This window comes from Tachypleus tridentatus, chromosome 3 (genome assembly GCF_004210375.1).
Source record: "Tachypleus tridentatus isolate NWPU-2018 chromosome 3, ASM421037v1, whole genome shotgun sequence".
Lineage (NCBI taxonomy): Eukaryota > Metazoa > Arthropoda > Merostomata > Xiphosura > Limulidae > Tachypleus > Tachypleus tridentatus.
In genome coordinates this window covers 80,156,864-80,171,969 of record NC_134827.1, presented here as the reverse complement: position 1 = coordinate 80,171,969, position 15,106 = coordinate 80,156,864, and the positions used below count along the sequence as shown (strand labels likewise).

The following is a 15,106-nucleotide window of genomic DNA, read 5'->3' as shown; positions in this document are numbered from 1 at the left end:
CAACCTAGCTGAACAACACATCATTTGTGTTGTTTTTCATTTTATTAATTTTATAAACTTTCATAAATAATTAAATTTCATAAAGAAAACAGGAACAAACAAACTAAAAGCTTGTTCGTTTAGATAAGAATTGACCAACTATCATTTCCCCAAGAAACACAGCTGTTTTTGTTACTTTATGTGAGACAGACATGTTTCTCATTCCTAAGTCTACAGCTTTGGCAGAATCTCAGAAGTGGTTAGAAAGACAGTAAATCAAGTTATAACAGAGGAAAGAGGATCAACAGGACTTCCATCAGCAGCAGGAGAAAGTTAACAATATATAAAACGCCAGTAAAATAAAAAAGATTTGAAAGAAAATGCATGAAAAAAAGGACATTGAAAACTTAAAAAGTAACAGAATTACTGACATAAAGTATAATCTCTTTTTCTTATAAGATCAACAACAGAATGATATACTTATATGTACAATAAACAGAACAGGACAGGTTTAAAAGACCATATATATATATGTACATCCATGGGGGGAAGACATGTTCCCCCTGAAAAATAAAAAAATCATTTCTTTCTCTATTCGTTCACTATATACATATGTTATGTTGCTAACTAAAGACTTCACCTCCCTCCTCCTGGAGCAAAGTCTGTGGACACTCACCCATATACAACGTTTAGCCAACTTGAAACAATCTGACTTACTTTCAATTATTTTTCATCTCACTCTGTGAATTAGTGAACTGACTTGTGAAAAAACTGTTAGAAAAAATCTAAAACTGTCACTCTATTTGGTTAAAACAGAGCTTCATAGAAGTATTACAAAGTATATGTTAAATATTGAAAATACAAATTACAATATAGTATAACTAGCACATTCCTCGACTTTAAATTTCATTAAGAGAATAGTAAAAAAATCAAAATCATAGTTTATTTTATTTTAAGGTTTAGAAAACTAAACAAAAAAACTTTCATTTTTTTCCTCCAAACTTGTACATTTACTTCTAGGTCTTAAAACTGTACAAACGACCTTTAGTTGAAGCAAGCAAAAATTTATTTCTAAGACAAAAATTTAAATATTGATTGTTTTTTTATTATTTGTGAACAAGCAAGTTTAAAAAATCAATTTAACATAAAAATTTAAAACCTTATAATCCAAGTGTTCTTCAAAAATAGATGTTTCTTCTCATCAGTTTGCCACTTTCAATAATGTCTGCTTTATAGATTTTTGATTTTATAAAAATGATTTACTGCACTGAAATGTAATAATGTGCAAAATTGATAAAACAGGGCATTTTTCAAGTACTGTAAGTCAAGAAATTTTTTTTTTGGGGAGAAATGATATCAGGAGAGACTACAGAGAGTGTGGGCTGCCTCAGGTACATATAGTGTAAAAAAAAAAACAATAGAAGGAAACAAAGAGGCCTTGGTAAAGGTCTAAGATTAAAGTAAACGGGAAATTCCTGCATAGTACCCCTTAATATAATATCACAAGAACTATGATTCCTTTGATACTTTAATTATAAAGCCGAAACCTTACTTCCCCTGATAATTCACAGCAAAGATGTGAATTAAGGTATATTTCAGTAGTCATGAACAATTTCTACAATTGACAAAAAGAGCACTTTTGGGGCAGAAGGGCAGGGGTTTTCGGCCCACCTAGCCATCCACTCTGCATATCACTGCCAAAATATTTTGGTGAAATGTCACATTAACTCAAAGGGATACACAGTAAGTCAATGTAAGCATAACAACACAAAGCTACTTATATCTGTGTGAGGTTTGTCTTTGTCCTGCAGTTTGGAAATTATGGGCAGTTGAAGAGGTTCATTTCTTTGTTCTGAATATAAATAAACCAAACTGCAAATTTTAAAAGTCAAAGAACAATAAGAAGGATCCTTCTATATTCTCTTGACTTGTTTGCTCACCTTGCTTTGCTCACTGTTCGACCAGCAAGAGATGAATGATCACCGATGACTTTTGCCAGTCCATCCAGTGGAGGTTTCATATGGTTCACAGCACTGTACTCTTTTGGACTTGGTGTGGAAGGTGTTATTGAAGAAATATTAGCAAGAAGACCTGTTGAATTACCATGTGCTCTCTCAGGCTGCTTTCTTCGTACTGAAGACCACATGTTACCAAAGAAAGGATGGTTTCTCTGAAAGAATTAAAGGCTCATCTAGTTTTAATTTTAACATCTTCTAACATTTCCTAAAATAATTAATTCCAGGCTTTATTTGGCATCCAAGAGTCCAGACTTATACTGTTGTTAAAATTAGAACAAAAAGATAGATCTATTGTAGAAATGACAATTTGATGAATGAATGAAAAACCGAAATTGAAAAGCCTAATAACCATTTTTTCAGAAGGCACTTTAGATTTTCCTGAATTGTAAGTACATTAATACTTTTTTCATTACATAGATTTTTCATTTCATTGAACTGATTGATACATATTTGATTAAAAAAATATGAGACATTTTGTTATGTACATGTAACAACATTAGATATTTATATAAAACAAATAAAGTTACAAAAAAATCTGACGATAATTTGCAATATATGTAGTTCTATTTTTCTCAGAACAGATAAAAATTTAAAAATTGGAAAAGATTTTAGGCTTGACATTCAATAACAAAAGGAAATATAATATGAAATCAATACCAAAATGTAGAAAAAACAAAAAAAGAAGTTTATTTCTTTCAACTTTCTTACCCTGTGTAAAGGCTCTGAATCCCGAGTATTTCCAAACTCATCTGTATCCAAATTTCCAGAGATAGCTCGTCGGATCTCAGGACCCATTTCATGAAGAGTACGCAAGCCAGCCTGTTAAAAATTGACACCTTTTTCAATTGTTTCTGCTGTATCTTTAATAAAATATCGATACATTAACAAGTGTGTTAATTTGGATGAAAGTAGAAATGTAAATGTTTATGGTGAATACAATGGAAGGATAATTCATTGACTTTATGGAGTTAGATATTTTCCAGAAGAAATATTCTAAATATCTATATTTATTATAAGACTGAGAAGGCACATTTTTGGTGTACATATATTACTAGACTGAAAAGAATGTTTTAAACATACTGTTAAAGCTACAGCGTTGTCGGCACCTCCAAGAGCTCTTTCTTCTTTTCTTTTCTTGAATCGTCTAAAGTAGTCCTGGATCAAAAATGTTGCATAAAACTTGCCCACTGTAACATCATCTTCCGCTGATAATGAAACAAAGATTAACATAAGTTTCTGATGTGATCATTTCATAAATACATATATTTTAAACAAAGTATTAATGTAAGTTTCTAATTATTTCATTAGTAGATATATAATCCAATCAAGGTAATAATGCTAGTTCCTGATGTGATAATTTCATATACATCCCATACAAATTACATAAAAATAACCAGTAAACAATATTATGCACTGACATGTAATTCATGTAGAAAACCTTTATGAACAATGTTCTAATTATAAGACAGAAAAATACTTTATTGTGAACTGAACGTGTCAAGACACTCATTTTTTTTACTTATATACGACTCACCTAGTTTATCAGGAATTTGTATTGTTATAAAGTTAAAGGTATCATATTACAATAAATAATATAAAATTAGATATATATAAATAATTATTACAACCTCCAGCAGGTGGCACAACTTGATCCAACAGTTTAGGGCTGGTTCTTTTCCAGATTTTTTTTATAACTGCACGTAGTTCCTCATTTGCTTCATCGATGTTTCCTACAAAAAGAAATAAAAGTAAAAACACTGAAAGTTTCCAAATTGATTCTGACAGTCACATATGATAGCAAGCAATTGATGACAATTTTATCACTCATGTAACTTCAGAATTTTAAGATTTGTTAAATTTTTGTGAAATTAATTTTGTTTTAAAATTCTTTGACAGAAGTAAGAATGTTTTATCTCATTACTGAATTTCAAACTATATGTAAAAACATTACTTTATTAATCAAATATTCAAATTCTTTCCTATGAGTGCTGAAACATAATTAATTAACTAAATTATATATTTGAATTCTATACTTAAAAATTAAATTATAAAGCTGATGGATGCAGTTTTTAATTATACCAACTGTCATCAGGCCAGCTAAGCAGAAGATGATGAACATTATCTAAGGTTTTATTTGTCTTAGGTGTGGGATGCACAGTTTTACCTTCTGTTTTGATACGTAAAGATGTTCGAACAACTGCAAATAAGGTAGCATTAAACATAACACTTCCGTCAGTATTCAATGGCATATTCATTGATACAAGTCTCTGAAATTAAGGATAAATGCATATTTAAAAATCCACTGCAGTAAACACTAACAATGATTGCATAATTAATAAGTTTATTAAAAAGCATAATTTATACGTTATAATTATTATATATTAATTGTTACTACACTAAGCACTTTAAGACATACTTACATTAAACTACAACCTTATATAGAAGATCACACAATCTTTATTTTAGTGCTAAACATAGTCATATAAACATAAGTGAATACACTGCTACTAGCGTAAAATTTACTCAATTGTTTTTCAAATTTGGATAAAAAAATTATATACAATATTAATGTTTAAACGGCTATCTGAAATTGTGACTAAAATTCTTTAAATAAAAATACAGATGTGTCTTTTTATTAAAATCTTTAATATTGATAAACCATATTCTATTAATGTATTTGTTGATTAAAAAAAGGAATTAAGAATTAAACAACCATAAATAAAATATTACGCAAAAAATAATATTAAATATAAAATAACATTATTTGTTATACACTGTGTCTTGAATAATAAATTCATATATCTTATATTCAATTTCAATTTAATACATAGTAATGAAAACAAATCTTATTTTTAAAATACTATTTACTTACATGGCTTTCTAACAAATTTATTATTTTTTACAAATATAAAAAAGTTTCTTTCCAACTCACTTTACAAGCCACCCGATGAGGACACAGTTTACCAAATCCCAGTGGTGGTGAAATCTTCCGTAACAAAGTTACTACATCGAGATGTTTGATCCGTCCTCTGAAATAGTTTAGAAAGTTGTTTTCAACATGTAAAGAACAAGTAAATAATAGTAAATTTTCTTGTGTTTTTCTTTTTGGATCTTTTATTTGTAAAACCTTTTTATGTTCATTGTTTTGTGTTATCATACAAATTGGGGAAAGAATGTTTTAGATGGTAGTTTAGTAAATTGTTTCATATATTTGCTAATTTTGATGCTTGTTGTGATGCTTTAAATGAATATATATATAGACACACATACAATATTTCAACAGAAATGTCATACTTGGCATCTGGATCATATTCAGACCACAATCGAACAAACTCCTCCAAGTGATGAGGACCTAAAATGGACCAGTCTCGTGTGAGGTAATCAAAGTTATCCATAATGACTGCCACAAAGAGGTTAATAACCTATTAAATAACAGAAACTACATTCATCAGTATGAACAATAATTCATTCAAGAATAAGTTTACAATGATCTTAGTCACAATCTACCAAAAAAGAAAGAAAGGATATTCGTCATCTATCATTGATGGTAAATCATTGATCTGGTGCCTGACTGCAACTTTATAAACAAGGGTATTTGAAATTAATAAAAAAACTAAATACCTTTTCAGTCAAAACAATAATTGTCCAAAATATGACCATGCTGCATGTTACATGTGATTACAGAGTGACTTCTAGTCACATACAGCAACTGCAGGTTATACTGACACACATCTTTTTGTAACAAATAGTTTTCTTTCTTATATAACAACATTTCAAAAATTATAAATGTGCTCTCAAATTATTTCCTACCTGTGCTAAGGACAATATTTTAAAATGTTTCTAAGATTATTTTCTTTTTTCTATTCATCATGACTGAACTGAAACATTTCTCACAGCAATGATTATGACATACATAAATATTATATCTTAAACTTATTTCTTTTGCATCTAATACAAATTTCCTCCACAAATTATGTAATTCGTATATTCTTTGTTAAATAATGCTAAGAAAACTGCATTAGGTATATTACCAAAAAAGAACAAAGGATATAGAAAGAGATGAAATACGGCAAAGCAAAGTCATTTCCACAGGTGCCAGGAGTATTAGAACGAGGATCACACATCACTGTTGGCCTGTTTGAGCAATCAATCATAATATCTTGCCATGCTTCACCCGTAGCAGACCTAAAGTGTTAAAATGTATCACATGTAGATATAACATATACAATTCTTAGAGGCAAACTTATTTATCAGAAAAAGGCTCCAAATCAACTGGAAAGGAGAGAAAGAACATCATTTATTCAACATTTTCACTAATTATTTCTACTGTTTAAATACAGAAGTTATAGTTTTCTTATACTGAAAATGTATTTCTGATAGGTACTTACAAAGTTAGCTATTCTCCTTCATTGCTGTCCTCTATATGAGAACTAATTCTTCACGCATTCACATGCCTTCTGCTTCCCCCTATCAGAATGGAAAGGTTCCAGCATGTCTCCCATGCAAAACATCATGCATAGTGTCCTGATAAATAGTAGCATGACATGTTCATGTGGCTTCATCTATATACTCCTCTATGAACTATCACTTCTTATTTGGCAAAATTTTAGTTGAGACATACTCATGTTTGAGCCATGTAACATTTGATCTCCTGATGTATAAAAGCCAATAGATCTGCCATCAAGTTGCCCACATGTGGCTGGTGTGACCCCTGAAGTGTTAAAATGAACTTTGGAATTCATTGCACAAGAAAAGGTTCATGAAATTCAAATGAAGAAATATATCAAGAAGAATGAACTGATAAATATTAATACATGAATTGGTGGAATGAATGAAAATAACTATATGGTGTGAAAAGCATTGCCTCACTAGAAGTTCTAGGCACATAAAAGAGTATCTGTTTATCAAATACCACCAAACAAGAAGCAATAGTTCACAGAGCAGTATGGAGGGAGTCGCATGCATCAAGCATATCATGTTCTTACTGGTTAAAAAGTGAAAAAGTTGACGTATAAAGGGCAGCACTGAATGAGAATAGCTAATCTCATGACAGGAAGTAAGTATTGTATCGGAGCATAGACTTACATACATTCTCATATATATAACAGTATAATAATCAATAAAGACACTTCTAAGGAGCATCTCTGTATTGTAGGTCTCATGAAAAAAATGTATAAAACTATAACCAATATTTTTTTGAATAAATAGTATGAAGTATTTATAATAATGACAACTAAGCAGGAACTCAAGTTGAAATGTCTTGTACAAGAAAGGAAATGACTATTATAAATAAATGTACCTTTATTCACTCTCCCAACTTTTGGTAAGATATGTACGTTATTTTCAGCAACAATTTATAAATGCTATCTCAATGACAACACCATACTTCAGAATGTCAAAATAATACTTATTTGCCATTTTCTATTGATGATTTGAAATTTAAGAATATATGCATATGTTAACTGATTTTGAAAAGCTTTCCAAATGTTTATAGCACTAATGATACCAGTTACTATCCATATAAAACTTCTGTTCTTACCTAAATAACACTAAAACTGCTTGTGGAAAACTTTGGAAATTGTTATTTCTGTGGATGGCAGAATCGGGGTCAAGGGCAATTTTTCCAAAAACCTTAAAAAAAAGATGATGTGAAGAGAAAGCAAGATCTTTATTAATGTGAGTCTACATCACAAACTACACATACACATAAAAAAAAATCATTGATATGAAATAATAAATAATTGAACAAAATAAACATTTTATGACACTTAAAGTGCAGCTGTAGCATAGGGATATAGGTATTTAAAAAAAAACTTTTATTTAAAAACACGAGTAACCACGTTTCAGTTTTGTTAAATATACATGAATGTTCATTTTAAGTTCAGCATGAGAATATTATTTAGTTTATATTGTGCAAGCATTAAATTGTTTATAGAAACAACAGCTATGGCAAGTTTGTTGTGTTGTTCAAATGTTGTGAACTAATGTACATTATTTGAACCTTTTGTATTTTTCTTGGTACTATAAACATCAGAGTATCTCATAATTTGTAGAGAGTTCTAGGCCAGAGTTGAACAATGTACACATACACATATAGTTGACCAAGTTAACCCAAGTAAGTTAAGTTAGTGAAGGTAAAAGTGGAAAAAGAGAAGGTAGACTGCTTGATTGTCAGTTTAGTCATAAAGGGTGAATTCTAAAGTAAACGTTTCATGGTTTGTACTGTAACAAAGATAAAAAAGAATAAATCGTCTTGTTAATTAGATTCTACAGTAATAGAACTAGACTGTGTGAATTTTTGACGTAAAAGAGAATTATTTATGGCTCTGGATACAATACAACTGTGGAAATCCAATGGATAACATAATAAGTGAATTTATCCTTGACTGTATTGTGATAACGGAGTGAAGGAGAAAACTTTGTCTTGTCAGACTGTGTTTTAAATTAATTGAACCAGCCTGTGCAGACTTTTGACAAATAAAAAGAGTATTATTTAAAGCTCTAGATTTAAATGTGAAAACTAATAGTGTAACAAATTTTTATATGTATGTTTGACTTACTTTAAATATTTATTCTAAAACAAGTAGATTGTATGCAGTATTTATTTTTGAAATTTATTGCCAAAAAGTCACAGATGCCTACTGTAAAGAATCCTGGCATTATAAAAAATATCTGACAAACTTATTTAGATCATACTTAGGTTAAGATGAACTAATAATGACCTTAAGAAGTTGAAACATTGTTATTTGTATTGTTTTTCAAATAAAAATTTTTAATACCTTTATCAGCTATTTTTACTATATATATAAAATGTACATTTGATTCATATATAACACAAACATCACAATTTTTACCATTTCTCAATTGTAATTCAATGTTAGTTCTTTTTAGAACTGTGCTTCAATGAATAATTAGTTGAGTTAACAAATATCTGTGAAATCCTAGCCATCATACATTATATGAGTCATTCTAGGCTCAATGATATCAGAAGTGGAATTGTCAAAATTGAACTTCAAAACATATAAACCAGTGTCACTTGACTCCCCACACAATATTCAGAGGGCCAATTATTATTACATAAATAAATATATTAAGCATCAGAAAAGATATATTAACACATTTACAAATGTAAGTTATTCTCTAGATTTCTTATTAATATTTCTTCACTTTCTTGTGCACAGAAGAACAAACAACTGGCAGTAAAACTTTAGATGCAGCAAAGATAGAACATTTATTTTTTCAGTCACACAGTATGGTGTTTATTATTAAAAAACAATAGATTAGCATTAACAAAAGACATTAATTTAAATACAAGTTGTTTTTATCTGATGCTGCCAAAAAAGTTTAATTTGAAATAAAAAAAAAAGATTTTGATTACAATTAACAGCGATAAAGATTATGGTTTCAATTTTTTTCTTCTAAGATGAAAAGAAATTCACCAGTTATTTACCACTTTATACATATATATATAATATTTACTTAGTACATTACCTGCATCCCAATCACAGCATATATGAAGAACAGCATAACAATTAACAATGCTACATAAGGTAGAGCCTATGAAAAATATTAGATTAAAAACATTTAATATCACTTCCAATCATCAGCTCATACAAAAATATATAAGCATTTAAAATTACATTTAAGAAAGACAAAAATCATCAAAATATGATTAAAATTAATACAGAAATAGATAGATATGTGATTAACATTTTAATTAAGTGACAAGAGGTTGGACAAAATGACCAATTACTTTTTAAAATAATGATTTCATATATGGTGGAAAAGATAACCCATAAAAATTTATATCAGGTCTCCATAAAATTAATATGAAATTAATATAAAGCATATCTTTAATGCTAAATTTAACAATCATCATATCAATCTATATACTGATAAAGTTATATTTATCTTCAATCAGGAATTTAGAGCTGAATACACTAAATTTTCTTCTAATAGTTACAGCATTGAAATAAGTTAACTATTAAAGGCACACTCTAAATTAATTGAAATACTTTTGACAAATAAATATTGTACTAACTGTTTCAATATATTTATAGCAGAGATGTTATTTATTGGAAACCTCTGACTGTTACAACTATAGTTTAGTTTGTCAAGATGTCAGGTACTACTAATGAATGACTAAAATGTTTAATTATATTGCTAATATCTATCAAGTGAGCTTAAAGAAAAGAAATACAATTTTCCTTCTAAAGAGAGTTTATTATTCCCTATCTATTTTCTTACTTTACAAAACCTAGTAAAAATATTCACCAGGACACACGAAGTCTTGTAAAAACATTACAAAAACACATGTAGAGACTAGTAAGAAGTATTCATCAAAACACAGGTAAAAACCTGTAAACATAATTCATCAAAATACATGTAGAAACTTGTAAACATAATTCATCAAAACACAGGTAGAGACGTAAAATAATTCAACTAAACACATATAGTGACCAGTAAGAATAGTTCATCAAAACACATGTAGAAACTTGTAAACATAATTCAATGAAACACAGGTAGAGACATGTAAAAATAATTCAACTAAATACATGTAGAATCTAGTAAGAATTATTCATCAAAACACAGTTAGAAACTTGTAAACATAATTCATCAAAACAGGCAGAGACGTGTAAAAATAATTCAACTAAACACATAAAGATTAGCAAGAATTATTCATCAAAAAATATGCAGAAACTTGTAAACATAATTCATCAAAACATAGACATGTAAAAATAATTCATCTAAACATATATAGATATCAGTAAAAATTATTCATCAAAACACATGTAGAAACTTTTAAAAATCATTGAATCAAACAAATGTTGAAAATGGAAAAATCATTTATTAAAAGACACATAAAAACATGTAAATATCAAACATCTTAAAAACTGATAAATAACATTCAACAAAAATCAAATACAGACTGGTGAAAATCACTATCCAAAAATGCATAAAAATTAGTTAAATCATTTGACAAAACATATCTATTCTAAAGATCATTCATCCAAAGCTATTGAGACTCACCTGAATGGACTTAATAAAAGTCCACAACAAAGTTTTAATTCCTTCTCCTCTGCTGAGTAATTTTATGAGGCGCATCACACGAAACAAACGAAAAAAATTTATGCTAATAATGTTGGTACCAGGCTGTAAAACAAAATAACAAAATTCATCACCACATATTCTCACCCTTATAACCTTAAGACGTTATAATACAATGGTCAACCCCTCTTTTTGTTTGTTACAAAGTATCCCAAGTATCGACAGTAGATTGTGTTGATACAGTGAATTCCCTCCAGTTTATCTTGCTAAATTTTGGATGGCTATTCTAGATAGCCCTCAAGCAGCTCAGTACAAAAAAAATAAAAAAACAAAAATTAATAAAACAAACAGTATCTGAAAATGTATCTTTTAAAAACACTATTTAACTATTGTCAATGGTTAATGCATCCAAAATATGTAAAGGGAAGTTGCTAAAATGGCCTGAAGTTTTCCTTCTTTTACTGATTTTATACCTTTGATTTTTCAAAGGTCTTTATAAGATATCTTTAGCTTCATATCATAAAAGAACAATACTATCTGTTAGTATAACAAAGTTAACAAACTTAAAGTAAAATTATGTTTAGTTTTAAATTTTGGTATTTCATACAAACTGCTAGACACTGATGATTGAGAAATGTGCGAGTTTAATTATTGCAAGAGAGTAACAGAAAATTATAGAAAGGATATACAACTATGAGTTTGTTACACTTTTCTGTTACTGAAACAGCTGTTTAAAATACCAAAAAAGTGTCTCTTCTTCAAAAGTAAAGTATGTAGAAAAAGCTGTAAAGCAACATGGCATTAATACATGTACTACTTGGTATTGTATAAACAAGCTTTCCACAGTGACCATTTTCCATAACACAACCTTCAAGGTAACTGTCTTCTGTAACATAACCTCCATGGTAACTATTCTCTATAACAAAACCTTCATAACAGTAACTATCTTTTGCAACATAGCCTCCATGGTAACTTTCCTCTATAGCACAACAGTAGGTATCTTCTGTAACATAATCTCCATGGTAACTGTGCTCTAGAACACAACCACCACAACAGTACCTATCTTCTGTAACATAACCTCCATGGTAACTGTCCTCTATAACACAACCTTCACAACAGTGATTATCTTTTGTAACACAATCTTCACAGTATATATCTCATATAACACAACTATCACGGTAACTATATTCTTTAACACTAAACACATACTGTAAAACTGGCTTGCAGTACCTTTAAAATATAGAATTTCATTAGAACGTTAAATATCTTGCACCAGAAGAAAACTCAGTGAACACATTCCAAACTTACTGAATCCCTTTTATTTTTTACCTTTCTTTTATATATGAGCCGTAAGGCATTATTTATGCTGTTTGTCTTTGCTCCATTGTTACTTCTGAAGAATATACTTACTACATGTTTCTAAGTATTTTCATCTGAAAGTATAATTAAAAAGAAACATTAAACACTCACGTTTAATTCAGAGACAAGAATATCTATGTAGCTGCCAAGAACAATAATGAAATCAAACACATTCCAAGGGTCACCAAAATAATTCTGAAAAAACAAATCACAGAATGAATAAAAATTCAGCTACCAAACACATTTAAGGTTAAAACACTTGAAAAGTTCATTATGCAACAATAACATGTTAAAACAAATTCAGAAACAAATAAAGAAGACAAAAGTATGACTTAGTGAGAAAGGAATCCCAAAGCAAACAAAAACAAACTAGATTTCTCTGTTTTGTATAAAATAAACTTTACATTCTTGCCTTACTTTTTCTAAGGAATATCTTTTTTTAAATTAATTCAATGCTGTTAAATACCGTTGAAATAAAACAATCAACAATCATTCACACACTTGTTCACACTGTTGCTACACACTTGCCAGAGTTAACTGTTACTTTGTTTTTTAGAATACAAGTACATTGTTCATGACATTTATACAAGTATTTGGCTGAAACTTCTTTATTTGTCTTTACCTTGAACCCAAAAGCCATCACTTTCAGAACGAACTCCAGGGCAAATGCTGCTGTAAAGATCTGGTTTAAAATGTCCAAAGCCATAGTATAACCTTGGGGTTGATTGTGGTACTGCAGAGATATTAAGTGTCATTAGTTGAGCATATGGGTACTACAGAGGAAACAGTGTCATTAGCTGAAAACACGTGTATCACAGATGAAAGTGTCATTAGGTAAACACACACGTACTACAGATTAAATAGTGTCATTAACTGAACAAACATGTACTACAGATGAAACAGTGTCATAAGCTGAACAAACATGTATTGCAGATCAAATACTTTCATAAGCTGAACAAGCATGTATTGCAGATCAAATAGTTTCATAAGCTGAACAAGCATGTATTGCAGATCAAATAGTTTCATAAGCTGAACAAGCATGTATTGCAGATCAAATAGTTTCATAAGCTGAACAAACATGTATTGCAGATCAAATAGTTTCATAAGCTGAACAAACATGTATTGCAGATCAAATAGTTTCATAACCTGAACAAACATGTATTGCAGATCAAATAGTTTCATAAGCTGAACAAACATGTATTGCAGATCAAATAGTTTCATAAGCTGAACAAACATGTATTGCAGATCAAATAGTTTCATAAGCTGAACAAACATGTATTGCAGATCAAATAGTTCTATAAATTGAACAAACATATACTAGAAATGAAATGAACATCGCCCAATAGCCACAATAATTTTTTGTACCTGTACATGGATTATGGTTAAGTTGAGAATGATCCACAAAAGAAACTAACAAACAAGAACCATCATCTCAGACACAAACACTCAGCAGTGATGAGTGTTACTTCAAAAACAATAAAGTTGTTCATGTATTTAACCTTACAAACAGATACTACACATACAACTGTCTTTAAAACTATAGATAGAGTTCAGTTGTTTTTAAATAGTATTGTGACACAAAACTATAGAAAGTACAAAATTTTAAATTAGGAAGAACTAACACACACACAAATCTAAGAGCTAGGTTATTAAACTTATTATAAATATAAATGTTTGACATGTAGCTCACACAAGTACACATTTATTAATGTTTATAAAGTTATCATTGATAATTATAAAATGATCTTTCCTTTAACACTTATTATCACTGTTTCTTTAAATGTTCAAAAGTAAATTCCATAAAAACTGATGAACATACTTTCATTGCTAGCGACAAGGTGTTGATCATGATACAGATAAATATAGCATATTCAAAATATTGAGAAGTGACGAACCACCATATCTTATACTGAAAACGGTGCTTTGGGATAAAACGCCTTACTGGCTTTACCTTCAGTGCATACTCTATGCAGTTCCTCTGTAAAAATAAAATCATGATAAAATAAACCTGGTCAAAGTAAGTACTAACTGTGGTAAAGAAATGAAGTAACAGATAACCTTAAATAGACTTGGCTTAAAACAAGCTTTATAAAAATGAATCACTGACTCTTTATGCCTTCAGAGAAAATAACTTTGGGGACTACAAAATCATGGAAATCTTATCAGACGTAAGATTTATTATAACGAACTTCCTGGTTATTGTGCTTTTATGTACATTTACCTTCATTTATCAACATACAAGAAAAATTCTGAAAATGAATATCATGATTTTAAAAGATATTTTATGTTGTTTATATATTTAAACTTGACTCTGTACCAACTATACAAACTTCAATTAAGTTTTTTTTTAACTTGAGTCATAATAGAAATTCACAACTACAAGAACTGGTTTCATTTACCTGATTTTTGTCTAATTCACAATTCTTATACTCTTGTTCTCCTTCATTCTGAAATGTTACGATGACAAAACCTACAAAGATGTTCACCATAAAGAAAGCAATGATGATAATGTAGACAATGAAGAAGACAGCTACCATTGGTCGATAGTTGTAAATGGGTCCCATGTCTTCTGCATTGGAGTCAATGGCTACATACAATAAACTGACAAGAAACAGAACATCCATACTAACCTTATAATGGCTGACAAATACATGAAAATACACACAATAAACTGAAAAGAAACAGAACATCCATACCTAACC

General features: G+C 29.4%; 1 protein-coding gene across 7 annotated transcripts in view; it reads right to left on the bottom strand.

Moving 5' to 3' along the window:
* LOC143247316 (muscle calcium channel subunit alpha-1-like) overlaps window positions 1-15,106 on the bottom strand; it is a 133,449-nt gene that overhangs the window by 14,268 nt on the left and 104,075 nt on the right. For all 7 annotated transcript variants that reach the window (XM_076495156.1, XM_076495150.1, XM_076495151.1 and 4 more), the window contains 15 exons: window positions 14,804-15,005; window positions 14,224-14,382; window positions 13,027-13,137; window positions 12,516-12,599; window positions 11,028-11,150; window positions 9,489-9,554; window positions 7,537-7,628; window positions 6,029-6,182; window positions 5,292-5,419; window positions 4,930-5,026; window positions 4,162-4,264; window positions 3,626-3,727; window positions 3,078-3,202; window positions 2,706-2,816; window positions 1,920-2,149 (listed from right to left, as the gene is read on the bottom strand). In XM_076495156.1, the coding sequence (XP_076351271.1) occupies window positions 1,920-2,149; window positions 2,706-2,816; window positions 3,078-3,202; window positions 3,626-3,727; window positions 4,162-4,264; window positions 4,930-5,026; window positions 5,292-5,419; window positions 6,029-6,182; window positions 7,537-7,628; window positions 9,489-9,554; window positions 11,028-11,150; window positions 12,516-12,599; window positions 13,027-13,137; window positions 14,224-14,382; window positions 14,804-15,005 (1,887 nt within the window). The remainder of the gene's footprint in view (window positions 1-1,919; window positions 2,150-2,705; window positions 2,817-3,077; window positions 3,203-3,625; window positions 3,728-4,161; window positions 4,265-4,929; window positions 5,027-5,291; window positions 5,420-6,028; window positions 6,183-7,536; window positions 7,629-9,488; window positions 9,555-11,027; window positions 11,151-12,515; window positions 12,600-13,026; window positions 13,138-14,223; window positions 14,383-14,803; window positions 15,006-15,106) is intronic.